The sequence below is a fragment of the Macaca thibetana genome, chromosome 13, assembly GCF_024542745.1.
Source record: "Macaca thibetana thibetana isolate TM-01 chromosome 13, ASM2454274v1, whole genome shotgun sequence".
Taxonomy (NCBI): domain Eukaryota; kingdom Metazoa; phylum Chordata; class Mammalia; order Primates; family Cercopithecidae; genus Macaca; species Macaca thibetana.
The window spans coordinates 41,604,704-41,632,444 of record NC_065590.1 but is presented as its reverse complement, the minus strand read 5'-3'; the positions used below and the strand labels follow the sequence as shown (position 1 = coordinate 41,632,444).

At 43.6% G+C, this 27,741-nt stretch overlaps 1 protein-coding gene across 3 annotated transcripts in view; it reads right to left on the bottom strand.

Annotated features, from left to right (window-relative positions):
- SPRED2 (sprouty related EVH1 domain containing 2) overlaps nucleotides 1-27,741 on the bottom strand; it is a 126,542-nt gene that overhangs the window by 53,840 nt on the left and 44,961 nt on the right. The window contains exon 1 of one of the 3 annotated variants that reach the window (XM_050754825.1): nucleotides 5,044-17,864. The exons of the other annotated variants lie outside the window; for them this stretch is intronic. Coding sequence (XP_050610782.1) covers nucleotides 5,044-5,060 — 17 coding nt within the window. The 5' untranslated portion in view covers nucleotides 5,061-17,864. Of the gene's footprint in view, nucleotides 1-5,043; nucleotides 17,865-27,741 lie in introns of those variants that run through there. 3 annotated transcript variants of the gene reach the window in all.

Genomic DNA, 27,741 nt, shown 5'->3' with positions numbered 1-27,741 from the left:
TTCAAAGAAGAACAGAAGAAAGTTAAACAAAATAGATTTTCCCCAAATTGTTAGCTCTGACAAATTCCTCTAATCCCTTACAATGTCTACACCACCAGCAACAGAATACACCAAAATATTTTTCATGATTAGTCCCTTTTCGTCTCTAACCTCAGTTGTAAAGATTAAACACACAGATTATGAAACACTCACACATAATCACAAGAATTTCCTAACAGTTCCATTTCTTCTACATGGGGGTTAGCAATGTTTTTTAATATTACTCAAAGCAGGAAAAAAGGGGCTGTTTTATTTTTCTTTGGAACAGGTTCCTGCCAGATTTTGCACATTGCAGTTCTTTGGCGACGTGATGAGAACACATGCCCACCCACAGACACTAATTTTGCTCTTCACCCTTCCCAAGCAGCCTTTATGACACATGCTGTCTGTGCTTCATTTAATGGAATTCAAGAGGCCCAGTCAAACAGCAGAGCCCCACAGGGCCAGGGCAACAACAGGCAACCCATCTCCTCCACTGGATGGGTACAAGGAACATGTGTTTAAAAGAAGACAACAACAAAAAGCCACATCTAGCTTGGACATCTCTAATCTGAAGAATCTTTACAAATGAATGAATTAACACTGAAAACTAAGTCATCTCTTCGATTGAAATCAGGAAAGAGATAGTAATCTTGCTGTAGTTCCTATACACTGAACTCTATGAAGACGATGCAGCTAACTCTCTGAGCTGCTCTCAGATGTGCAGTACAGAAGGTATTACTCTCATCCCAAGCCAAAGGCTCTTTCTAAGAGGGCTGAAGTGCCAGCCTGCTTCTGCAGCACTTGCTTTCTCTATGGTCATCATCTGTTTTTGTTTGTTTGTTTTTTGAGATGGAGTCTTGCTCTGTCGCCCAGGCTGGAGTGCAGTGGCACTATCTCGGCTCACCGCAAGCTCCACCTCCCGGGGTCACGCCGGACTCCTGCCTCAGCCTCACCAGTAGCTGCGACTACAGGCTCCTGACACCACGCCTGGCTAATTTTTTTGTATTTTTAGTAGAGACAGGATTTCACTCTGTTAGCCAGGATGGTCTCGATCTCCTGACCTCGTGATCTGCCCACCTCGGCCTCCCAAAGTGCTGGGATTACAGGTGTGAGCCACTGCGCCTGGCCATCATCTATTATGAAGAAACCTTGGCAAATAAGAATCCAAGTGGGTCGGGAGGCCAAGGCAGATGGATAACCTAAGGTCAGGAGTTCGAGACCAGCCTGGCCATCATGGTGAAACCCCCATCTCTACCAAAAATGCAAAATTAGCCAGGCGTGGTGGCGCACGTCCGTAATCCTAGCTACTTGGGAGGCTGAGGCAGGAGAATCGCTTGAACCAGGGAGGTGGAGGTTTTCTGAAACTCCATTTCAAAAAAAGAAAAAAAGAAAAAAGGGCCGGGCACAGTGGCTCACGCCTGTAGGGAGGCCGAGCTGCAGCATTTGCTTTCTGTATGGTCATCATCTTTTTTTTTTTTTTTTAAAGGTTTGAGACCAGCCTGACCAATGTGGAGAAAACCTGTCTCTACTAAAAATACAAAATTAGCTGGGTGTGGTGGCACATGCCTGTAATCCCAGCTACTCGGAGGCTGAGGCAGGAGAATCGCTTGAACTCGGGAGGCGTAGGTTGCAGTGAGCTGAGATCGTGTCATTGCACTCCACCCTGGGCAATAAGAGCAAAACTCTGTCTTAATAACAAACAAAACAAACAAACAAACAAATCCAAAAGGGAATGCACACGGTTTGCACAACTATGCCACATATAGCTCAAGACAATCCAGGTGGAGTTGACGCAACAAGCTGTCAGCAAACGTATACCCAGAAGAATGTTCAGGGCTCACAGAAGTCCATGCTAGTTTGATAAGAGGGTGATCATCCATCCCATTTATACATTTAGGAGTTTATGTTAGAAGGCTGATCCACACTTGTCTCTGGCTTTTCTGAGCTACACAGGAATGTTGCTATTTCTAGATAATGATATAAGATTTACCTACAAGTGTTATTAAACCCAACCAGTATGTAGGCATAATGACCATAAACTCCAGATGTGGGGAGGACAATATCACAGCAGACAGTGAGCAATGGACAGCAGGCAATAGACAGGCCAAGCCTCCTGAGGCAGTGATCATCACGACCACGCATCCATAAACCACACATCCGGACAGCAAGGACAGACTGCAGACTCCATAACAAACAGGTCTCCCTCTAAATACAAATAAGGATGTTTAAATGTTGGTAAGTGATCTATACTAATTTTAAATAAACCTGTTTTTATAAAATGTTTATTGAATTCACAATAGCTTGAGTCTTTAGAATATAATTTTAGTAAGTGCTAAAAATCTGCAAGCCAGCAAAGATTGGGAAAAACTGTTCCACTAAAATATCTTGGACACTCTTAACCTTTCAGGATTCAAATGCTCTCCCTGTCACTCTCCCCAAGAAAAAGGAAAAACAAAAATCTTTTGTCCAAGGTTATGTCACTCTACTTGGCTCAGAAAACATGGCCACCAAAACTATCAAATGGATTTTTGAGTAGAGCAGTTCTTTCTTGATTTCCATCCAAGCAGAGTTAGGTTTTGAAGAACCAAAAAGGAATAGCTCAAAGTTGCTTATACACAATAGCAATGAGTGACTCTGGATTGTAGACTCCAGTAAATCTATGAATAAAAGAAAACCCAGGGAGGAATTTATCTCCAATAACAATGAATCCCCACTAGGGCGGGAATTAAGAGAAGAACTGGACTGGGCTCAGATCTGAAGCGCTTTTAAATGTAACACTCCCCAGCACATTGCTCTGAGCATAGGCAGCGTCTCACTCAATATCTATTGATTGCTTCCAAGTTGAATGATATGAGACCTTTGGAACTGGCCATGGCTCTGTATTCCTTTTCCCTCAAAAGGGAAAGAAGGCATCTAAAAACCACGTGGTTCCTTTGGACTGATGGCTCACAGCGCTTAACAGCAAGGACGCCTCTGAGGCGTGGCAGCCACAACCCTAGGAGTGATTATCACTGTCCAGTTTCAATGGTCAGTATACCCTCTGTGTAGTATAACCAAAGCTAACAGAATATGGTGCTCTGGAAAGAATGTGTACAGGACCTAAGCGAGTCCCAACCATACACATCAAAGAAAAACAAGACATTTTCACAGAAAGTGTTACTAAATCAAGAACTTTAAAAGAATTTTTTTTTATCCCTGACTATAATCATTTACCATAGGCCTCAAGGAGAAAAAAAATGCTATCATGCAACCTAATGTTTCCGTGAAAGCACAGGAAATTAGCTATTCTGTCTTTAAAATAAAACAAAATTAATTTATATTTTTCTAATGAATGTGATAAAGTGAACCCTAAGTTGAGTGTGGCATTCACCAAAACTGTAAGAAAACAACTCGTTTACTATAACATGGCAATAACATTTTTAAAGTAGCCTTCCTTTCACAACTTAAAAAAATGTTGTTAATAAAAAATGGCCCTCACTTTGAATCTGAAGTATTTGTTAATGTCACCAAGTGCTATTATTAAATATGTACTATATATGCATGTATACACATATAAAAATAAGCACTACAGATGTGGGCAGGAAAATTCTTAGCAAAACCCCCACATATTTCAAATACTGTTCTTCCTCATTATTGTCCTCTACCATAATTAGCACGTTACAGCATAACAGGTGGCTTTCATTTATAGAATGCAAAATTAATGAAATTTGGAGATGGTCTTGTCTCCAAAAACAAATTGGCCATTCTATAAAAAGTACACCCCTTAATCTACAAAACAAACAGAAACAAACTCCCTTCATGCTGGCTTTCCAAATTATAGGAATTTCTGAATGTAGTTAAGTAAGTAAATTGAACGCATTTTCTGACAGCTTAAAATTCATACACTTCAAGGAAAACAAGTCATTATTATGGGCTTTATAAGAAAGGGGAAGAGAAACAAAGATTGCCTATTTTTCCAGCTTGGTAACCCCAGATCTCTTTAATGCTCTCTGAGTGATAACAGGATTTACTGCTATACACTGGGCTGCTCCACAAATGCTAAATCTTAGGCAAATTTGTGGGCAGTTGTGTTATAGGTCCTGACCTAGCCATTCTGGACAGACAGACCAGGAAAGCATAAATAGTACTGCTATAAACTAACTATAGCATCTGTCCCTAACAAGCAAGACTCACAAAGTATTTTTTTAAAATATGAGGAGACACTGAATAGACTGTCAACACACATAGGAATGTTTTATACACTCAAATAAATAAGATATGTGCTTTAACTAGTCAGACATTGTTTAAATTTAGTGGGTGAAGAAAGAGAGAGGGTCAGACAGGCAGACACGGCCTCCCAATTATGCAGAATGATCCTTCAGATCATGTGAACGCTATAATTAAATGTTGCTACCAAATCCCCACTACCCTTTCTCCCACCTAGAAAAAGTTAATGCATGAATTCAGTATGAGCAAATTGTGATTTATAAAAAAACACAAAACAAACAAAAAAACCCACCCTATTCACTCGGTAGGGGAATAAAAGCTTTCTTGCATTAAGTCACGCATCTTAGGGGTAGGAAAAAAGCACAGTACTGAAAGAAATCCAACATAACACAACAGTAATTATTAGACCACCTCCTTCAGCTCACCTCTGCTTACTCATTTTTTTTAAAGCTCTACACTACCCACCCAAAAGGTATACCATCTCTGCAAGCTGTTTCCTAGGCAGCATCTTTTAGATTCAGGACTTAATTTAAAAAAAAAAAAAAAAAAAAAAAAAAGTCTATCAGAACATCTAAGGAGAAATTTGTTTTCAGAAAGAGGGATGAGGGGGTAAGAGTCCTGTGTCTATCAACAGACCAGAGGTTACCTATCTGTCCTTGCACGTGGGCACACACAGACACAAACACATACACACCGTGGTCTTCTACAACTAGGATAATTTTTCTCCTTTAAAAAAATGCTAAAAGCAAGCACCAGAAAGGTTAAGCAGAAGAGAACAATGAAAAAATAAAGTTCATGTAAACAGTAAGCACGTACCTGCCAGGCGATGCCATTTCCTCTACATTGTGGAGCCCGAGTGCTGGGTGTTAGCATTATTGCTACTCTAAAGCTTCCGATAAAAATGGATCGTCTCTTGCTGACCTGAGAACCAGCTGGCTGCCTGAGAAGTGGTTTCCCCCATATATGATTCAGTCTCCTTGACAAATATACTGCATTGTACTGGATGAGTCATCCGAGGGTTAGTCCGCATTTTATAGGCCTGTTGTGTCATTACTCACATTCAACATCCTGCTTCTCAAAAGTGGAAACTGGAAGCCTGACAGCTGACAGATGCGTTTTCCAATTAAAATATTGGTTAAAAAAATTCCTGTAAGTTATGATTATCAATCATTGATGAGAGGATGAAATGCCCAGGAAGCAAATGGCACAGTTCAATACCTGAGATTACATTCTGGAGAACCACAAGTGCAAATTCTTCACCCGCCCCCAGCCCCAAAACAAAGAATTTTGTACAAAGTTGAGAGCAAGGATCCCTCTCTTTAAAGTTATCAGCTGAAGGCTGGGCGCGGTGGCTCAAGCCTGTAATCCTAGCACTTTGGGAGGCCGAGACGGGCAGATCACGAGGTCAGGAGATCAAGACCATCCTGGCTAACACAGTGAAACCCCGTCTCTACTAAAAAATACAAAAAAAAAAAAAACTAGCTGGGCGAGGTGGCGGGCACCTGTAGTCCCAGCTACTCGGGAGGCTGAGGCAGGAGAATGGCATGAACCTGGGAGGCGGAGCTTGCAGTGAGCTGAGATCCGGCCACTGCACTCCAGCCTGGGCGACAGACAAGACTCCATCTCAAAAAAAAAAAAAAAAAAAAAAAAAAAGTTATCAGCTGAATTCATGTAGGCATGGACTTAATGATTCTTGTGCTGTGAGGTGACCCAGCTGCAGAAGCTATGTAAAAAGTACACATCAAAATGTTGGTCCTGGATTAATTGTATAGGTGGGATAGTGACATTGTGTTTATAAAATGTCTACTTTTTAAGAGAGGCATGTTGAAGTATGTTAGGGGTAAAATGATACGATATCTGGGGTTTCTTGTGAACATTTTAGCAAAAAAATAAATAAGGGAGGGGGTAAAGAAATGTGGCAAAATCTTGATAAATGGTTTCATCTGTGTAGTGCATATATGCAGGTTGACTGTATTTCTCTTCTTTGAAGTATCTTTGAAAATTTTCATAACAAAATGTTTTTAAAAATTAAAAAATATTTTTTTCCATCTAATTTATACCTAAACAAGGCACTTTTCTAGTTAGGTATAGAGCTACCACACATGTGAGTGGAGGGCACCATTTACACAGTGCGGCCCTGTGGGTGTGGGAGCTGAACTTGAACTTGAAGTTGTTTCTGCCTTCCAGCTGGGAGGTATGATACACGTGTCCTATGGCTGTTGTGAGTGTTGCATCAACCTCCTGAACAAGCGCCTAGTGCCTTCTCCCAGGGCGATCTGGTGATCGTTTCCTTATGCATTCTCTGAGGACACAAGCCCTGGCTTCGTTCGTGAGCTCAGTGTTAACATTATGAAGTAGAGGTGACTATATCCAGCTTCCTTATAAGGTTTTGGAAATGCTCCATGAGAGGTTATGTAAGTCACATCCATAGTCTCTTAACCAACAGGTCCTTTGGTAATGTGGCACAGTGTTTGCTTGAATCACTTAATGTTCAAATTGGGTGTCTTAAACCATCTGGAGGAGGAAGAGCTTTGATTTAGTGGCTGACAAAAAAAAGTCCAGATATGGAAGCTCCAATGTATGTGAAATAAAACCACTGTTGAAACTGGCTGTCACTTTAAAAACTATCCACATTGATGCGCTGTGAAAACATGACAAGTCACCACAGGAAACAAAATACAGGGGTCACTAAAGCCCAGAGCTCCTGCATGGCCTCCTTAGTCCTGAAACTTAAAAACGGAAGCATGTTTCAGGCTGAGGTTCCCACCTCAGCAAACAGCTGACTCTAATTCTTAAAGGACCCTGTCTAATAGGACTTCAAACTGGCTCCAAATGGCCGGGACAGTCCCATCCAACATCAAATTACAACCCACTAATCCAGACTGATTAGGATTGCCTGGGCCTGAACTGAAGACTTCCTTGGATTTGACAATTCTTTCCTCATGAGGACTGCAGGCTGCAGCCTTATCAAAATGTTTCCTTGAAATTTTATAACCTTTCACACACCTGAAAAGCATAATTTACCTTAATGCAACAGCTAGAAATGGGGGAAATTAATAAACTTCTAGTCTAATTTGAGTTTCTGTGGTATTTTGGAGAAATAAGTTCACAGTTCATTGAAGAATTTTATAATTCAGATTTCAGTAATGAAAAATACAAAAATAATAGCAATAATAATGTGTGCATACATGCACACACAATAAGGTAAAGACAGTAAAATGGTAACAAATGGGGAAATGAGTCCTTCATACTGTTTTTGCAACATTTCTGTAATTATGAACTGTTTCAAAATGAACTTAAACATTCACAAACACACAGGAATGAATATATATAACCCTTATTCCTAAAAAAATTAAAAAAGAGATTATTGGGTACAGTGGCTCATGCCCGTAATCCCAACACTTTGGGAGGCTGAGATGGGAGGACTGCTTGAGGCTGGAGACCAGCCTAGGCAACAACGTGAGACCCTGTCTCTACAAACAATACAAAAAGTAGCTGGGCATGGTGGTGCATGCCTGTGGTCCCAGCTACACAGAAAGCTGAGGCAGGAGGATAGCCTGAACCTGAGAGGCTGAAGCTGCAGTAAGCTATGTTTGCACCACTGCACTCCAGCCTGGGTGATGGAGCAAAAGACCATGTCTCAAAAAAAAAAAAAAAAAAAAAAAAAAAAAAAAAGTTTTTAAATGTATTTAATAATCACCACAGTTACTGCTGCTGACATGCCCACCCATTTGAAAAATCTTGGACCATAAAGAAATTTACCAAAATGTTAACACTGGGAAATGCCTCTGGGTTTGGGTTTCTCAAAGGATATTCCTTATAAACATTTTTATAAGGGGAGACACACACACACACACACACACAGAGAGACACATTTTGGGAAAACATCATACTATATTCTTGAGAATATTGTTCAAGTTTTTCTAGGCTTGCATTTTCCAAACTTATTTGACCACAGAATCCCCACCCTCAACCCCCATTACCATTCCAACGAGCCTGAAGAAAGAACTTTGGTGGTGATAGCATATGGGATACTTTTCCCCTGATCTTTTACTTTTACTCTAAGTTTTCTTCACTCATTGTAACAACAAAGACATGGTTCCTGCTGTCTTTAACAGACATTTCTGTTTGGTCAACTTGCATGCTAATGATACCAGTAGTTAGAAAACAACTTAATTATGCAACTTTCAGTCTCCCCTGACCATACTAGTGTGGTCTGTGCCACCAGCAGCTGAGGAGCCTGCACCTGTGTGCAATGGCTTGGCAGCTCATGCCAGCGCTGGGCCTGGGTGAGGCCATTCCAAGGAGTAGTATAGCTTGCTGCAGGCCTGGCTCTACCTCACTATTTTCAGAGCACGGTGTCTTAGAACCTGGAAACCAGCCTGGACGTATATGTCTTCTGCCTCTGAGCTCTCCAGGCCTTCATGTATTCATTTCCTAGCACTGATCCTTGGCAGGTAAGAAGCAAAATTAGCTCTAACTGTAAAGCAAAACTTTAGCTATATATGTATATAACAAGTCCAAATACTGGCTACAATCAGGATCTAAAAGCAAATGTGGATATCAATGATGCAGGTACTATAGGCTGACTGTATTGTGTAGTGGTATAAAGCATGAGCTTGGAGTGAAATTTTCTTGGTTCAAAATTCAGCCTTGCCCACACTTAATGTTATTTAACTTTTCTAAGCCTTTGCTTCCTTACCTGTAAAATGGATACAACACTATTAATAATCTTACAGAATTGTTTTGAATGATATAAATGCGACCATTTGCAACAAGTACTTAGCACAGAGCCTGGCCGCATACAAAACACTCGTCAATTTATGTGAACAACAATGATAATGACATTAGTAAATTTTATGAATTTAGACTCTCTCAGAGGTGGGCAAATTATGGCCAGCAACACATTTGAGTGTTTATATGCTGTCTATGGCTGCTTGAGAGCTACAAAGGCAGGCCTGAACAGCTGTGACAGAAACCATATGGTCCCCAAAGCTGAAAATATTTACCATCTAACTTTCATAGAAAAAGTTCGTTGACCCCTGGTGATCAACATTTGGGTGAATAAAGAACCAGATCTTTTTCCTATAGAAATGTTGATTGTTGATACCTTATTCCCCTCAATGTCTCAATTTAGAATCAGATACAAGAGTGTTATTTATGGTGATTTGGTCCACAGGAGCTGTAGTTCACGATTTCCTTATAATGCAAAACACATACATAGCTTTCTGTCTCAGGCACTGTATCTACAGTGCCTGAGGTTGCCTGCTGGTCTTTCCACCTCCCCTCTTCCCTGACCAGCCCACTCAGAAAGGACCTCCCCTATTTCAGAGTCCAGTGACTCCAGCTGAAGTGTATGAGTCCACCGCCATCTTCCCCTCCCCCGAAGTCACATTTGTGCATTATGTAGAAACCACACATGTCCCCAGAGGTGGAAGCAAGAGGTGAAAGATGATCTGGAAGAGGCATGCAGGAAACTAAGCAAACAGAAATGAAGGATGCTTTCAAGGGGGTTGAATAGCCACACACAGGATTAACAAGGCAGTGAGGACCTTCAGAAATGAGGGCTACAGCCACACTGTTCCTGCGCATAAGAGCTCAGTAAGGGAGAAAGAGAACCAACCTAGAAAAATGAAGAACATGCCTCAAAATCAGGTCCCAAGACATACCCCTGCATCCAATCATACTGCATATTTTCTTTGGCAGGAAAGCTTGTTTATTTGGGGGAAATGAATTCACAGCATTAATGGATAATGCAGGTGAAGGAACTCCTGGGACTGGTCTCTGGGAGGGGAAATTTGAACAAAAGAAACCATTCTAGCTGCCTTCAGTTATGTTCTCTTGAAAAAAAGAAGTCTCAGCCAGCTGTTTGAACAGATTAAACTGGGGTGTACTTAGATATACAGTGTCTTTCTGGTGGTCACTTGCTGCCTTACTGGCAAATATCAACATCTTTGAGAAGTCAATCCAATAGAGAAATGCCTGTGTTAAATACTGACGAGAATGATGAGGGCCGGTCAAGGAGGCAGGGGAGGCAGATGATTTCTATTGTTACCTGGTAGAGCAGGACTTCAGAACACACGGTGACAAATCTTCCTTGAAGCTAAGTCAGTTTTCAGCTATGTTTCTTAAAGTGTAACAGGCTGGCAAGAGAGGTAAAATAAAGCTCTCTCCAAAGCTCAGGGTTAATTTGGGGATGTTCAGCTTGGCCAGAGCCAGAAGACCTGGCTCTCGCAGATGAAATGCGTATGGGTTATTATGCCAAGTAGACTGAAAAAAAAAAAGTAAGAGGCTCAACCGGGCTTGGTGGCTCACGCCTGTAATCCCAGCACTTTGGGAGGCCGAGGCAGGTGAATCATTTGAGTTCAGGAGTTTGAAACCAGCCTGGCCAACATGGTGAAAGCCCGTCTACTAAAAATACACAAATTATCTGGGTGTGGTGGTGGACGCCTGTAATTCCAGCTACTTGGGAGGCTGAGACAGAAGAATCGCTAGAGCCCAGGAAGTGGAGGTTGCAGTGAACAGAGATTGCACCACTGTACTCCCTCCTGGAAGACTGAGTGAGACTCTGTCTCAAAAAAAAAAAAAAAAAAAAAAAAAAAAAAGGCTCTATAATGCAAGGATCTTTCAGAGCTAGGATTGTGGTTTCAGCCCAGGTTTCTTTAGAGAAAGGAAAAGGGAACTCACATTCTCCCAAAGCCCACTCTGTATGGGGTGCTCCATGGGGTTCTATCATCACACCCATAAATTTTGTTCCTGGACTGTGTGGAGGGAAAATAGGGGGTTGGATTAGTACACAGGCTTTGTCTAGATAGTCTGAGTTTCTCCTACACAGTATGTTACACAAATGCAGCAGGACTGATGAGAGAGGAAGAATCCAAAATACATCAGAAATATGGGAAAGTCACTCTGGGAAAGCATGGGAAGAGCCAGGGGCTTGATTAGCAATGACAGGCAATGGTTGGGGCATTCAGGGTGCTGATTATGTGGCTGAGGGAGGCCAGGTGTCTATGAGAGGAGACCAGTTTCCCCTTCAAGTCTGGCAAAAGAGTGCTGAGGACCAACCAGGACAAGGCCTGGCTTCAGACCTGGTTGCAGACAGACCAAGTCTAGATCTAGAGGTGGAATTTGAAGTTCAAGGGATTGGGTTAACTGAAGTCTTGGAAATGAGATAAAAGGAGTTAAGGAGTGATCATTTAATGTATTTAGCACCTGACAGGCTGAACAATGAAGTCTGAACTTGAAATCAGCTTAAAGTTGAATGGCCTATTCCTTAAGGTGCACTTGCACCAAGAGGATCATTAACTGGACTAAGCATGCTAGACCCAAATCTGCCACTCAGGCCAGCTCAACCCATTCTGCTGTTTCCCTACCTCTAAGCCAGAATTAGACCTGAAGCTGCTCTGTACAATTCTAAGAATAGTCTTCAGTGGAGAAATCTATTACTCACCTTGATGCTGGCCACAAAAAACTTATCCAAGACAGATTCCTAGCTAAATAAACCTTTCACATGGAAGCTATCTGTTTGTCAGAAGCCCATACAGCTGTGGACATGGAAATGTCTTCTAAGAACCTTCAACGATACTTTGTAATCATTCCCCTAGGTAAACAGCCCACAATTAATGGAGTTAGACATCTTGCAAGTTTATTCTATTGAGAGGCAGTAGCTTTGGCCTAGCTCTGCCACTAGTTATACAACCTGAGGTAGAGTCACTTAACTTCTTTGTGCTTCAAATTCCTTGTCTAGAAAATGCAGGGTTTAAACTAGTTTAGTACTTGAAGCTCCAACACAGCAAAATGAGAAAACTGCCTAATAATAAAAGTACCCCATAAAGAAGAGGGGAGTGGAAAGAAAGCTGGGCACTGTTGGTGGATCAAGACCAACGGATTGGGAGGAAAGCTATGTCCCTGATGCTGGATCTAAGAGACCACACAAAACTCACACACCAGTCCAAAAGGATGTGGATCTTACCCCAAAGCTAGAACTCACTTTTCCTTACAAACAAACATTAGTCAACAGCAGCAGCTAATGTCAACATTAGTTATGGTTATATAATATGCAAGCACTGAGTTATAGAATTACACTGGACTTTTATCCCAGAAAAAGACCCAAGATAGGGAGACAGAGTCTACAGCACAACCTCTTCTGTCTTCATGGTAATTGGTACCACAAAACAGCATTTTGTTATGACCTGCATGTCATCTTTACCACTGGACTTGAGATTCTCTAGGTCTTTTCTTGTTCATTTTTCCTTTTGTAGCTACGCATTTGGCACATGATAAACCCACGGGAGACTGGGTTTCTTCATTCATTCAACAAACACACATTATCCTTTATTGGCTTCTACAGGGGGTAGAGATAAGGATTATATGAGGGGAGAAAATGACAATAGCAAACTTCTGTGATGTGTATTTTTTTCTTCATTACAAAAAGAGATAAATTCACTACAGAAAATTTAGGAAATGCAAAGAAAAACATTCACCTGAAATACATCTAGGCAGAGGAATGTAAGAGTCTTACAGGCATCCACAGTATGTGAGGCACGTTTGCTGACTTAACATACTTTTCGCCACTGAGATCCATTTAAAAAACTACTGGAAAATAATATTCCCCTGTTTTTCTATTTATTCATTCCTGATAAAAACAAAAGAGATAGTGCACAGGGCTTAGCAAGATTTTATTTTCTTCTGCTTTCGTTCAGTTCCCCAGAGGGGCAAATAAATAATTTATGAGGTTCACACCTTATGAACCCTAGACTTTAACTACAGAATTAGAAGGGCTGCCTGGAATTCTAAACTGGACCTTAGAAATACCTAGGTCCAGACCAAGCATACTTGATGGAAGAGAAAATTACAGCTGTTGATCAAGTTCCTTGTACAAATTTAATTGCAGGAGGCAGAACTGGGCCTGATTCTAAATTCATTGTTCTAAATTCTAAATTCATTGTTCCTTACTAAGATTCTAAATTCAGATTGTAAACTCATTGCTCCGTACTAAGAATCAGCTACCTAACTATAACCAATCCCAAAATTCTGTCACAGTTAACTTTGTGGTTTCCGATGATTCCAGAATTAAAAGTAGATGATCACATCTAGGATATTTACCTGGATGAGAATTCTCAGGTGGTAGGTTAAATAAATCACCAGCAGGGCAGCCAAAGTTACTAAACACTTGAAAGTTCTTTCTGGCTCTGCCACAAACATTTTAGCTCTATCAGAAATTTAAAAAATAGGCCAGTGAATGTGAGCCAGGGCTCACTGGTTAATAGATGGGAAACTATCAGATAAAGCATACAGACCACTGACTTGGGGCCCAACTTCCTGCCCATGGCTCACCTGCATTCTGCATAGGGGAGGCATGTGTGGAGAGCACCCAACTTGTTTCGAGTATCTCCTCTTCTCAGGTATCCCCAAGAGAGAGCCTAATACAGCTTGCTGGGAGAGGGGAGAGAAGTGGGGATCCAAAGCACCTCACCAAGAAAGAAGCTTGCTGTATCTGGCAGCTGAGGGCTTTACAGGGGAGTCTCATAGGTGCACAGTTACCCTTCCCAACTGAACAATGCACTCAGCAAGAGACTGAGAACATGTAGAGAGTAGAGGCCCTTCCTCTGAGGAACACATACCCTGGAGTTGGCTGAGATTTGGGGACCCCTGTCCACGCACCTTGCCACCCCTGACGTGCCTCAAGCATTTAAAGTTGCAGCACATACTCATTTGTCAACATGGTTCCTAAATGCCAGCCAATGACTTCATCTGGCACTCCATCACAGGAACATTAACCCTACCCAGCACTGGAGGAAGAGGCGAAGGCTTGTATGCTGGTCTCAGGTAGCTGTGACCACATGTGATTTCCACTGCGTGTATAACCCTATTCAGAAGGGACAGAGATCTGTAGGAGAGATAACAAGTCCCTGATCGAATCTCAACTGACCAGCACTCATCCTCAGAACAGTACTCACTATAGTCCTAATTCAAGGAAGAAAGGGGCCAAAGGAGGAGGGCTTATCCATTCTCTTCATTGAGCTGCCATTAAAAGGACAGTTCTCAAGTTTCATTAAAGTAAGTGTCAGCTGGCTAAGAAGAAACAGTAAGGGGAATGGACAACCAATGTGGGCTCTACTTATTCTGTAGGTAAAAACCTAATAGTAATGCACAAACTGGAATAAAATAGAAGAGGTAAATTTGTGGCAGAGCCGAGAATAGATCCCAAGTGTCCTTGAATTTCATCTTTCAGAACACTTTTAAACAAGGTTCACTCTCACAGGTTCTTTGTTTCAAGTTTCCCCAAAGATCTTCTCTGCCTCTTTCTCCACTCAAGATGGAGAAAAGAGTTCCATGGATTTCATTTGTTTGTTTCCCATGAGCCCTGGAGGAATTGCCCCCGATGCTAAGAATGTGCCGAGTGTGAAGAGCAAGTCTTAACATTTGAACATTCCAAAGCTACTAGGGTGGGACCAGTTCAGCTCAGAGAGATTTTGCTACCACTCAGGACGAGCAGGAAATAAACACAAACATACAGATGATATGGTGCACAGAATGCCAACAGGTAAGCAAGAGTGCACTGAGAGACTGAGGTGGGAGAGGAGGCCATGCCTTTGCTCCCTATCCTCCCACTGCACCTCCTCCAGAGACAGAAGACAGAACCCCATTGTGCTGTGGGACATAGGCACCTGCCTTCCCTGTTCCCTACAGTTAAACTTTAGAGGCTGTCAGCTCAGTTTATATTTCAGGGTGAAGAAGGGGAAAAGACCACGGGCTCCAGGAGTCAACCACGTATTTATAATCTGTTGTTGAGGAAAACATCATGGGAAGAATAGGGCATGCATTCCATGGGCTGGTTACATGGGTCCGTTTCAGAGCAGATTCTGGACTGTTTAAATGTGGATAAGCAGTGGTCAGAAGCTTACAAAACAGATTAACTGGGGCATAATAAAGCCATTAATTTATCTGTACAATGTAAAAATAGATGCATTTTTCTTTTTAATTTTATTCACTGTTCTGTATAGGTATCACATTGATTTGATTCATAAATCAAAATACAAAGGCGTACTCCCACCATCCCATCTGCCCCATTCCTTCTCCTACCACGCATGCCAGTGGTACCCACTTTGCTTTGTGTATCCTTCTAGGGTTTATGCAAATATAAACATGTATTCTCTCACAACCTCATCTCACAAAAAAGGGGTAGCAAGAATGTTACTCACATGTTCGAGACCTTACTGTTTATCTCTTCCCAGTCTTTCCACATCAAAAAAAAACCTAATCCATTTTCTTTTTATATCTGCACCATATTCCACTATGAGGATGTACCATGACAATTATTTAACTAGGTGATTATTAATGAACATTTAGTGTTTTCCAAACTTTTTGCTGTTAAAATAATCCTGTGATAAATAACCTTATACATTAGAGTTGCCTTTACATATTAAGATGTTTGTTTACTGTTCTGTAACCATCTGACCATGATACAGAGAAAGAAGAAAATCTTGCAACTGCAAACCCATCTGAAATCAAGACAAAGCCCTTCGAAAGAAGAGAAAAGCTACAGAAAAACAAAACAAAATTTAGATTTGTTGGGTTAGATAATGAATGACGCATATGTGGTAGCACTGGATTGGTATTTGTGGAAGGAGTGATACAGTTTGATTATTTAGGCTGCCCATTCTCCATCCTTATCTTCCTCTTGCCGACCCCCTCAAAGCCTCATCACCCATTCAAGCTGTAGCGTCTGACTCTAAGAAATTCTAACAGCATTCGATCTCATAGAGGGGGAACACTGTGGCAAAGCATTGACTGATGAGGTGGCAGGTGTTACCTCAGAGGGCAGAAAGCCACCCCCTCCTTTCCTGGTCATCGTCTGACCTGAACCCAGATGCCCAGCTGGAGGTAAGGCTGCACAGAGCCATCTGCACACCAAGGAAAACAGGGCTGTGTGGGTGTTGGCTGGTCTTTCCATCAGAACACAAGTCCTGGGCAACTCCCTAGGTAACTGTCAAAGCAGCAGTCCTCAGTAGAGACCAGAGAGGAACCCAGGAGGCAGTCCCAGCACTTCTCAGACACAGCCTCTAGCAAAGGGGCAGGAAATTCTGTCCACGGAGCTGACTCATACTGTCTTTCCACACGCATCCTGAAGGTTCTATTCTAAGTTTACCAAAGGGAACATGCCTTTAGGCAGAAGCAGAGCACAGAAGTGGTTGTGGCTGGGGCTTCAATTAGTATTTCCTCTGTAACATGTCAAGATCCCACCAGAAGGGCTAAGGAAGGAAGGAGGAGAAAGCCCATCCAGTAAACATCAGCTGAGCCAAATTCCATTTACACTTCTTTTCAGAAGTGCATATGCATCATTACCTGTGTGTGTACACAATGACAGTTTAATTACCCTGGGGTTAAAGTCAAACTACTAAAAATGAGTAACACTTGTTTGGGCTTTAATTGAAAAAAACCCAATGTATAAAGGTATTTTTCAGACAAACTGGAGAAAATAGAACATGAATTTGGTATTAGATGAGATTAAAGAATTACTATTAATTTTCTTAGGTGCGATCATGGTATTGTGGTTCTTGTTTTAAAGTCCTTATCTCTCGGAAATACATACTGAAGTATTTATAGATGAAATTATATGCCAGGGATTTGCTTTAAAATACTGCAGTCCACCCTCTCCATATGAGGAAAAGTGTGTGTGGTGGGGCGGAGGAGACATGAATGACAGCTGGGTGATGAGTACATGGGGTGTGGGCATATACTATTCTATCTTTATGAATGTTTCATAGTAAAAAGGAAAAAGGGCTGTTATAATGGCTATATGCCACTGAGACCTCACTAGTGACCAGAACAGGCAGTGTGGTCCCACAGGGGTGACACTTCTGTCCTGTATGATCCTCAGATGATAGAGTTGGTGACCGCACAAAAGTCAACCCAGTAAGTAACTGCACTCGATTTTACATTCCATCAGCTAACACACTGGTTCTCAAATGTGGCTGCACGCTGGAATCACCTGGGAGGTTTATTTTTGTTGTTTTAATTGGTGCCTAATTTAATTGTTTGGGGTACAGCCTGAATTTCTGGATTTTAAAAAGTTCCCCAGTAATTCTAATGTACAGTGAAGTTTCAGAATTAGTACTCTGAGAACCTAACATAATAGTTCAGGAAGATAGCAAGGGTAAGTGAGTGAGAAAGGACAGGGACAGCTGGATACTCTCTGCTCGGGCTTTCCTGGGACCCCCCTGGCCTGATTTTCTGTCTCTCTAGGGCCTCCAAGTCTGGCGTCCAGGCTGAGCATCCCTAAATTACCGGTGCAATCAAAGATGACACGAGAGCTATAGTAAAAACTAGGGACTTGGCAAACAGGTTAAAACCAGAAGCTGGACCTACTTTAAAGCCAGATGAGAAGTGACTCGTTATCAGTATCAGGATTGCAGGCCGGGCACGGTGGCTCAAGCCTGTAATCCCAGCACTTTGGGAGGCCGAGACGGGCGGATCACGAGGTCAGGAGATCGAGACCATCCTGGCTAACACGGTGAAACACCGTCTCTACTAAAAAATACAAAAAAAACTAGCCGGGCGAGGTGGCGGGCGCCTGTAGTCCCAGCTACTGGGGAGGCTGAGGCAGGAGAATGGCGTAAACCTGGGAGGCGGAGCTTGCAGTGAGCTGAGATGCGGCCACTGCACTCCAGCCTGGGCGACAGAGTGAGACTCCATCTCAAAAAAAAAAAAAAAAAAAAAAAAAAAAAAAAATCAGGATTGCAGTGGATACCAAGTGTTCCATTGACTGCTCCCCCTCACCCACCTGAGCATTAAGTGCTAATGTGCATCTTGCTGAGAGCAGCTTATGTTAGCTACAGAAAAACTCCTGTTTTAAGAGGCCGAGGGGTCTTAAGCAGTGAAATTTGTCATAGCTGCTGAGTACTGGGGCCCTAACAGCTGGTCTTATTCAAGCAAAGAGGAAGTAGAATTCTCTTAGGACTGCAAGCCTCTCCTCACAAAGAGACTGGGGCTATTTTCCTGTGGCAGGTGGCATACTCTGATGAGCAACGATGAGCCTCTGCCTACTTTCTTGTGGCAAAAAGATAGATTCTGGTGTCATTCTCAGAGCCTGGGAGAGGTGGAACACTTGCATCTGTTGAGGCCCCTCATCTATGTAACTCCTATGACCCTCCCTCCTATGACAACCCTGAAGTGTAATCATGTTTCCATTTTACAGATGAGCGTAATGAGGCTCATGAAACCTTAGTTACTATGCTTGAGTCAACACCACAACAGAGAGCAGGGCTGGAATCTGACCCAGCCGAACTCCAAGGCACTACACTTTTTCCATAGCAATGTCCTCTAAGAGATACTTTAGGTTAGAACGAACATGGCACCTCTTATTTCCACCTGTAGGAAATAATACAAAGGTTGCTTGGTCACACATCCTCCTAGTGAACCTATTAGTCATCATGAGCCTTGAACTTTGCTTTATCATGTTCCATGGGGACATGCATTCTTCCTCCATCCACCCCAACTGGGTGTTGCTTTCCAGCTACCCTGGCTGCTCTGTCCATGGCACTGTACAAGGAGGCTGAGTGCTTCTTACACACCCAACTCTAAAGTCCTTGCTGAGGCAAGGACTCAATACCAACCTCAGGGTCCTTCCCTTGACCTGCACTCACATATCCAGGTTTGAATTCTGTATATAAGGTATAAAGAGACCTAGTGAGCAAGTCAACCTAGGTCAAAAGTCAGGTTTTGGACTCTACTCCTTGGATGCAGAGAACCTTCTCTGTTACTGACCCCATTCGTAGCTATGCCAGCCCCAACGACAAGGTCAACTCAGATGCCAGTGTCACTTAATACTGTAGGTATAAATAAGATACATTTTTACTCTCCAGACTCAACCTTGTAGATCTTAGTCAAGGCTGCATACTCATCCCCAAACCCCTGTCATTAAAGCTTTTGCCCCAGGAGACTCTACTGGTGTTCCAGAGACAGTATCAGAAGTCAAAAGCTACCTGGAACCTTTCTTCTGGAACTGCCTTCAAGGCTAGTCAATCATGAATGAGCCAGCCATTAAAAAAAAAATTCCATCCTTACTATTAATTAAGCACCATTTTTTAAACTTTAGTGGATCAAAGCTTGTTCTGGACTTATTTACCAAACTTAGCTCTAATAAACTTAAAAATCTACCTTTACAAGATAAATACTTACTAGTGCCAAGTATGGCCCCCACTTTCTCTTTTTTTTCTTCTGAAAAGAGTTCCACAAAGGCTTCTGAAAATGTTTCCAGCAAACGGCTGTGAGATCAAGCTGAGAGAGGAGTCTCCTGAGGTGAGGTCATGGCTTTGAAAGATACAACATTCAAATACAAACGTATGTGTTCAGATGCAAAGGTACATGCTCTGATGTATGTGCCTTAAAACAACAAAAAATTCAAGCCACATGATTATATCTTCTATTTTATATAGGATTATGCTCCATCAAAGAGCATTAAATGGCTTTAATGATATTAATGACATTGACGTGCCAAGTACACTTCGCCTTTATGTGTCCTCTTTAATTCTCATTGCAGTTCTCTGAGGTAGGCGCTCTTAGGATCTCCATTTTAGAGCTGGGGAAACTGTTGCCCAGAGAAGGAGTAGCCCAACCTATGAAGCCATTGAGAGGTCAAACCAAATAGGCAGCCTGATTCCAGACAGACACGGCTCTTTCTTACCCCTTTGCTCATTTCTAGACCTCACCAAGTTAGTCCAGCAAAGCTCAGAGGCGCGGTGCTGCTTAACTCTTAGCTCAGCTGGTTTGGCAGCCCAGAATTTAACCCTCCTTTGGTGCTGTGTCCCAGCCTGCACCAGCAGATGTCTTGATAATAAACAAATGCTCATACAGAATGGAACGGTAACATACATGGGCTGGTACAGGCAGTGCAGAATGACACCTTAACAGTTAAACACTCGGCGGCTCTAAAGCAGCATGGCCCAAGTTGTGTTCCCTGCCCACCAATTTCTAGCTTGGTCAACTTATTTCATCTTTCTAACCTGCAGTTTCTCTATCTGCAAAACAGGAAAGCAAGAGTATCTCCTCTGGGGCATCTTGGGGTTTGTCATGCCAGTTAGCTGCACATGGCAAAAAGCACTTTGCATAGTACCTTCATACAGCAAGCACTTAATACATGTTGACACGTATGGCAATTATTCCAGCAAAGGTTCAGTAGATGACAGACAGCAGGGTGGGCAAAATGTGGTAAAAGCAGGGAGGTGCCTCGGTGCAGGGCCGCTCCACTGGCTGATGACAGAAGCCCTCAGCACGGGTGCCTGAGCAGAGATCTCACTGTGTAATATCCTCTAGCAAATGGGAACTGTGCAATTCAACAGGTTCTGCCTGGACCTCTGAAGTCAACATGAGAGTCCTCCTTGCAACAGGGAATTACTTGGGGGCTTTCAGACACCAGTGGAATTCCCCCCACCACACACACCTTTTTCCTAAAATGCCAGCTTGACATTAGGAGGTCGGTTGTGGGTCTGCACTTCTGTACTTCTCAAAGCCCGAGTTTCCTTGGTTTCACATCCACCTTGTGTTTTCCCAATATATGTCTGCGCTTGAGTAACCACTCCAAAGGGAGAAGGGAGGGGGAACTGGTCTAAAAGGGTGGCTTCCCAGTCTTTGCTGGGTGGTTTCTGAGATGGTCCTGCAGAGGAAGGGTTAAAAGGCAGCTACTGGAGCAGCCTGACCTGTGGGCAAAAGAACAATTTAAACAAGAAAATAAAATAAAACAATAGCCCCTCTGGACACCATCACCCCCACAGGTCCCATGTGGGACAGAAGGGAAGAGTTCTGCATTTAAAAAAAGATTTCCAGGAAGAAGGCTGGTCCAGGAAGAAGGCTAAGAAGAAGAGGAAGAAAAAAAAAAGCCAGGAGGGGTGCTTTGGAAACGATTTTTAGAAATTCTTACTGCTGTTTATTAAATTATTAACTTTTTGCCTGGAAGCAGGTTGTCCCCACCCACCGCCCTAGGCAGTCCACAGTTAAGGCGGGGTCACCCCCTCAGCCAGGCCACTAAGGAGAGGAACCTCTGGGAATGTACTGGTTTCAAAGCCACAACTGGCAGCTGAACTCACAGCACAGACTAGCGGCACTGCCTACAGAAATGGAACTTGAGTCACGTACAAAATTTAAAATTTTCTACTAGTTACATTTAAAGAGTAATTAAAAAGCGGGTGTCATTAATTATAACATAGTTGACACAACCAAGATATCTAAAATATTTTTGTTTCCACAGTAACCAAAATAAAATAATCATTAATGAGATACTTTACATTCTTTTTTTTTTTTTTTTTTTTTTTTTTTTTTTTTGTAATAAGGCTTCAAACCCAATGTGTATTTTGCACTTTTGGCCCATGTCAGCTCGTACTAGCCTCGTTTCGAGGTTCAACAGCCCAGGTGGCAAGGACTACATACTTGACAGTATGGGTCTAGAAGCCACGGTGTGGTGCAGTAATTCTCAGTGGAGTCACCTGGATCTCCAAGGTGGAGGGGTGCTGCCTTGCGGTGGTGTGTTTGAAAAATGTGGCATACCAGCCCCACCTCGGAAGGCCTTAGTAAAAGGCAGCTGGCCTTCCTCCAAGTTCCGCTGCGGCACAAGCCGCCACCCACGCAGCCCGGTCACCACCGCCTCTCTGCAAGAGTCATACAAGAAGGCTTACGTTTTAAAAATACACCAGCATGCTAGCTTGGGGTTTGTAAGCACAAAAAGTAGGAGAGCAAGGAAGGGCTCCAGAGGCAGGTGGACCGGGCCTAAGAGTAAAGCGCCCACGCCCGCTTAACTATCCTTGTCTGTCAGGTCTGAACTCGGCCCAAGCTTCAACAGAGGTTTTCCCTCTTTCTCTGTGCTGTCATGAGCACCAAGTTCACTCTCGTTCCCTTGTCTATAAGGGCAGGGGCCCTGTTTCTAGTTGCAAGATGCTGTAAGAACAAGTGATGGTCCAATGAGGGGTATTTTGATGGTCCAATGAGCTCTTCAAAGGAGCAGAATTTCTTTAGCTAATCTCCCCTGTGGTATTCAACAGGGAATTTAAAATATCCTCAAATAGGGCCCACTATAGCTAATACTTTATATCCTTAGGATTCTGGCCAGAAAGAAGCTACCTTTCACCTGGAGGAGGGAGGCTGAGTGTCCCTCAAAACCCACCAAAGGCCGCTCTCCATCGATAGTGGGTTCCCTATGTTCTGGGATAAGGCGTTCTGGTTTAGCCTTACTTGCTGTGGTGCCTAATCGAAATCTCTCTAAGGAGGAGTCTGACACACCAGTATGGAAAAGTTCTCTTATCATTTGGAGAATATAATTTAGGGCTGGGTAGATAAACATGTACAGGAAATACTTCTATAGAGGTCTTGATCCTCTGAAGATTAATAACCCATGGAACTGGAGCCCAGCCTCAAACTCAGAGGAAATAGGCAAGTTATAAAAACAGGAAGAACGGGAAGTTTATTTTTGGATGAATATTTGTTCTAGCGAAGCTCTCGATACTGACAAAAACCTTGATCTGCAGGTCATTTGCTGCAGCTGAGCAGCTGCAGTGCATGTTTCTACAAGCTGTCCCACCAGAGATTTCCGGGTCTTTCTGGAAAGAGCCTCGCCCCACTCCTGCAAAACATCTGCCTCGCTGCCACTGGCTGAGAGACTTCTTTCTCCTGCATTCTTGATGTGCGGGATCTGCAGCTCAGCTAGAAGCCTCAGTCACTTGCAACGGTCCTCTCGGCCTCCTTCCCAGTGCCCAGAGCCAGCCTATCTCCACCAGGTGTGTGAGCTGTAGCTGTCGGAGTCTGTCCCAGCATGGTGTTATCAGCCTCCCTCGGTGGACTGCCGGCCTCCCTGGTCTCACAGCCTCCAGTGCCCCTTCTCCCGACCCTGTCAGCATACTTTCCATGGCTCCCTACTGCTAATGGAATAAAGTCAGATGTTCCCAAGCTTGACGGGCAAAGCTCTTCACAATCCAGCCAAATCTACTTTTACAGTCCCATCTCCGTAGGCAGGACCAGCTGCATGATTTGCAGGGCCTGGTGCAAAATGAAAATGATTTGTGGAGCCATCCTTAGCTCAAAACTTAGTAAGAATTTCAAGACAGTAACAGCAGAGAATTAAACCAAGTGTGGGGCCCTTCTGAGAGCAAGCCTGGTGTGGTAGCATAGGCTGCAGGCCCATGTGGCCGGCCCCTTCCCCACACCTCCCTTAGACCGACCCCAGAAGGCAGATGCTACCCCCATGGAGAAAAGCCCTCCTTACCTCTTCCTCACTGCAGTGAAACTCATCCTTTCCCTCAAGGAAGACTTCAAGACAAGAAAATCGGTTTCCACCCTGGCGGGTCCCCATTCAGAGGCACTCTCTGGCCCTGATTTACAGTATGCCTACTCATTTGCCTGTCTCTCCTGCACACCTCCATTCACCAGGAGTTCCAGGCTCCTGTTCATTGCCTCTTCATTTCTGTGCCCTCCTCTCCACCTGTTCAGAACAAAACTGGACACACAATAGGTCTGCTATAAATTTCTATGGCATGTTCACTAGAAATTTTGCTTTCCACTTCTTTTTTTTTTTTTTTTTTTTTGAGATGGACTCTCACTCTGTCGCCCAGGCTGGAGTACAGTGGCACCATCTTGGCTCACTGCAACCTTCCCCTCCTGGGTTCAAGTGATTCTCCTGTCTCAGCCTCCCAAGTAGCTGGGATTACAGGCGCACCACCACACCTGGCTAATTTTTGCGTTTTTAGTAGAGACAGGGTTTCACCATGTTTGCCAGGCTGGTCTCAAACTCCTGACCTCAGGTGATCCGCCTGCCTCGGCCTCCCAAAATGCTGGGATTACAGGCATGAGCCACCGCGCCCGGCCTGCTTTCCACTTCTAATGAATACTTACAAAGCCTCTTATGACTTTGCTGACTGATTAAAGGAAAAATTAAAAATTTCCTAAGATTTTCCCTTTACATAAGAGGAGATGCCCACGCCCTCTGGGGAGCTGGAGGGCGTCTGAACAGGAACTTCCATTAACCGCCATTGTGAACCGGGCTACCCAGACACAAAGGCTGCCCATGTTGTCTTTGGCAGTTGCTTCACAGGTAACCACGCCAGTGCCGCGGTGGAGGGGCGGCGTGGCAGAGGGATGGAGTTAGGAGAGTCAGCATGACCCTCGTTCACCTTCCTGGTCTGATACAGTGGTGGGCAGAAACCAGAGAGGAAGAAGGTCATCTCATGTTTGATCCCCTACCCAGTGGCACCAAGAAGTAGAAGTAGAAGGAGAAGGGCAAGAACCTGGGGTTTTCGTATCTAGAAACTTTAAATGAGCTCTCGTTTCCTTGGAAATCATGACCTTTTCAGGGAAAATGCTTGTGGGCTCTTAAGTTCCTTTAGAGCAAAGTGGTAGAAGAGACAGACGATGATCACCACTCCCCCTAATAAATGTAGACCTGCTTTAGTGTTTTTCAAGAGGAAGAAAAACACTGGACATCCCAAATAGCTTCCTAAAAATGTTCAGGTAAAGTTGATTTTTCCAGCAATTGTTAACTGATCATGCCCATGGGAGATGGTGAGGCAGAGAGGGGGGATGATATTGTATCAGAAAGCACAGGCCCGGCTGTAATCCCAGCACTTTGGGAAGCGGGGGCAGGAGGATCGCCTGAGGTCAGAAGTTTGAGACCAGCCTGGCCAACAGGGTGAAACCTCGTCTCTACTAAAAACACAAAAATTAGCCGGGCATGGTGGCAGGTGCCTATAATCCCGGTTACTCGGGAGGCTGAGGCAGGAGAATCGCTCAAACTGGGGAGATAGAGGTTGCAGTGAGCCGAGATTGCACCATTGCACTCCAGCCTGGGCGACAAGAGTGAGATTCTGTCTCAAAAGAAAAAAAAAAAAAAAAAGCACAGGCCTTCACTTCATGTGCCCTCTGGTATCAGAAGGTCTTCACCAGATTTAATCAAGGGACCTTCTTACTCCTACAGGGCATTCAGCAACCACAATAGTAGCAGCAGCAGCTAACAATTATGGAGACAAGTATTCACTAGGTAAGGGCCAGGTCATGTCCTCTCTGTCGTACCTCTCATGGCATTGGTATCATCTGTACTCTTTTTGTTTACATGCTTCTATGCATATTGTGTATCTCCCTCTTAAGAATGTAAGGTCACTTCTGATTATGCAAGACCCAGAACAGTGCTGTGAACATAGTAAGCTAGTAATGCAATCATGAATTTGTCAAATATATATCATCTTCATCCTTACATTTTTATAGAGGAAGAGAGATCAAGTAAAGCTCGGACTAACTATATAAGGAAGGAAATTTCAGGTTTGGGCTCTTCAGCTGTCATTCTGTATATTCAGAGCACTCCATTGTTTCAGAGGTCTTGGACATAAAGGCATCTTTTAAAAATAATGTCTGTAATCCCAGCACTTTGGGAGGCCGAGACGGGCGGATCACAAGGTCAGGAGATCGAGACCATCCTGGCTAACACGGTGAAAACCCGTCTCTATTAAGAAATACAAAAAACTAGCCAGGCGAGGTGGCGGGCGCCTGTAGTCCCAGCTACTCGGGAGGCTGAGGCCGGAGAATGGCGTGAACCCGGGAGGCGGAGCTTGCAGTGAGCTGAGATCCGGCCACTGCACTCCAGCCTGGGTGACAGAGCGAGACTCCGTCTCAAAACAAAACAAAACAAAACAAAAAAAATGTCTAGAGACCCAGCTTTCCCGCCACACTTCACCCAGAACTCACATGGATGACCAGCTTTCTACATATGGCTAAGAGCTATGTTTTTGTTTTTGTTTTTTAAGTTGAAGCTGGTTTTAATGTTATAGAAAAACACTTCAACTGTATCCAGTGAATACCCTAAGCACCTAAAACCCCAAAGGGGAAGCCGGTGGGGCTCTCGAAGTGTTGACGGAGTGAGTTTAAGGCACTATCTAAATGCCTTGCACGGTGTGGGCTGTGTGGGAGGTGCACAGTGAGTGCTGGCTCCCTCTGTTGGGGTCACAGAACACCAGGGGCGGGAATTCTACATGGCTGACTGGAACAATCTCCTCAGCCACCTCTGCCTTAGTCTGTACTGCCGCTCTCGCACTTTCTCTTTAATGAATACAGTCACTGCTCTACAGCGATGCCCACCACACAAGGAATCCTATTCACAGAGGTGTCGTTTCCATAGCTGTTTTACAGTCATTTGTAACATGGATCAGCTGGTTTTCACAGAAAATAATGGTAAGCACAACTAGGTCTCAGTTTATTTAGCAGAGAGCAACAGCTAAATATATCCAATTCTGATACTAATAAATGAAAAATCATAGCAAAATAGTCAAAACATCTGTAAACACTTCTCAATTATTTCGGCAGTAACGAGGGCCTACACTGGAAAGGTTAGGTATTTGTGTGCATACTAACTCCAGCGCGAAGATACTATAGAGTTTGGTTAAAACAAATTTAAAAATTTAAATATACAAATGCATTTCCAATTTAGATCTAAAGACTATGAAACTAAAAATGCCAATTTACCATAAACATATTATATATACATGTATATGAAAGGAAATGTATACACACTGAACTCCCAGGGAGAGCAAATTCTTTTTCTTTCTTTTTTTTTTTTTTTTTTTTTGAGAGTTTTGCTGTGTTGCCCAGGCTGGGGAGCAGTAGCATGATCTTGGTTCCTGCAACCTCCTCCCACGTTAAAGTGATTCTCCTGCCTCAGCCTCTTGAGTGGCTGGGATTACAGATGTGCACCACCATGTCCGGCTAATTTTTGTATTTTCAGTAGAGATGGATTTTCACCATGCTGGCCAGGCTGGTCTCGAACTCCTGACCTCAAGTGATCCGCCTGCCTCGGCCTCCCAAAGTGCTGGGATTACAGGCGTGAGCCACCACGCACAGCGGAGAACGAATTTCGAAAAGCCACCACGATGCAGTCATGCAGCTCGCGTCTTCAGCTTCAGTACATCACACAGCCACACAAAGAGCTGGGCCAGCACCTCACCCACACGCTAGGTTCAGTCTCTTATTTTAATACAGTGTGTATGGGGAAAAGAAAGTTCAACCTGAGTGAATCCAGTGCTTATGAAACTGAATATGAGCCCTCAAGGTAAAGATCGCATGTCTCCTATTAGGGGCCGGGCCAAAGACATTATCAGTGCCCTACAAATGACAGTGAGGTCATGCCAGCCCTGGGCGGCATGTAGGCAGGGCCGCCCTGCCTGCCCAGTGCCTGGCTCCCAGCTACAGTACCTGCTCCTACTTGATCCTGGGCCTTGAAAAATTAGCCAAGGCCCATGGGTTTATGGCTCCATTTTCAGTGACTTCTTAAGCCCGTAAGAGTATGGTAAGTACAGTGAGGGTGGCTGGGAGATGTCCTGGTCTCCTACTGCAGGGTTCATCCTGTGCTCTTAGGGGCTGTTATCAATGGGGCAGGAAGTCCCTCAGTCCCCTCCAATGATTCTTCCAGGGCAGACAAAGGACCAAAAGCAGGAAGGGGGTGGTGAAAAGCAATTTTTCCCCAAAACACACGCGCGCGCACACACA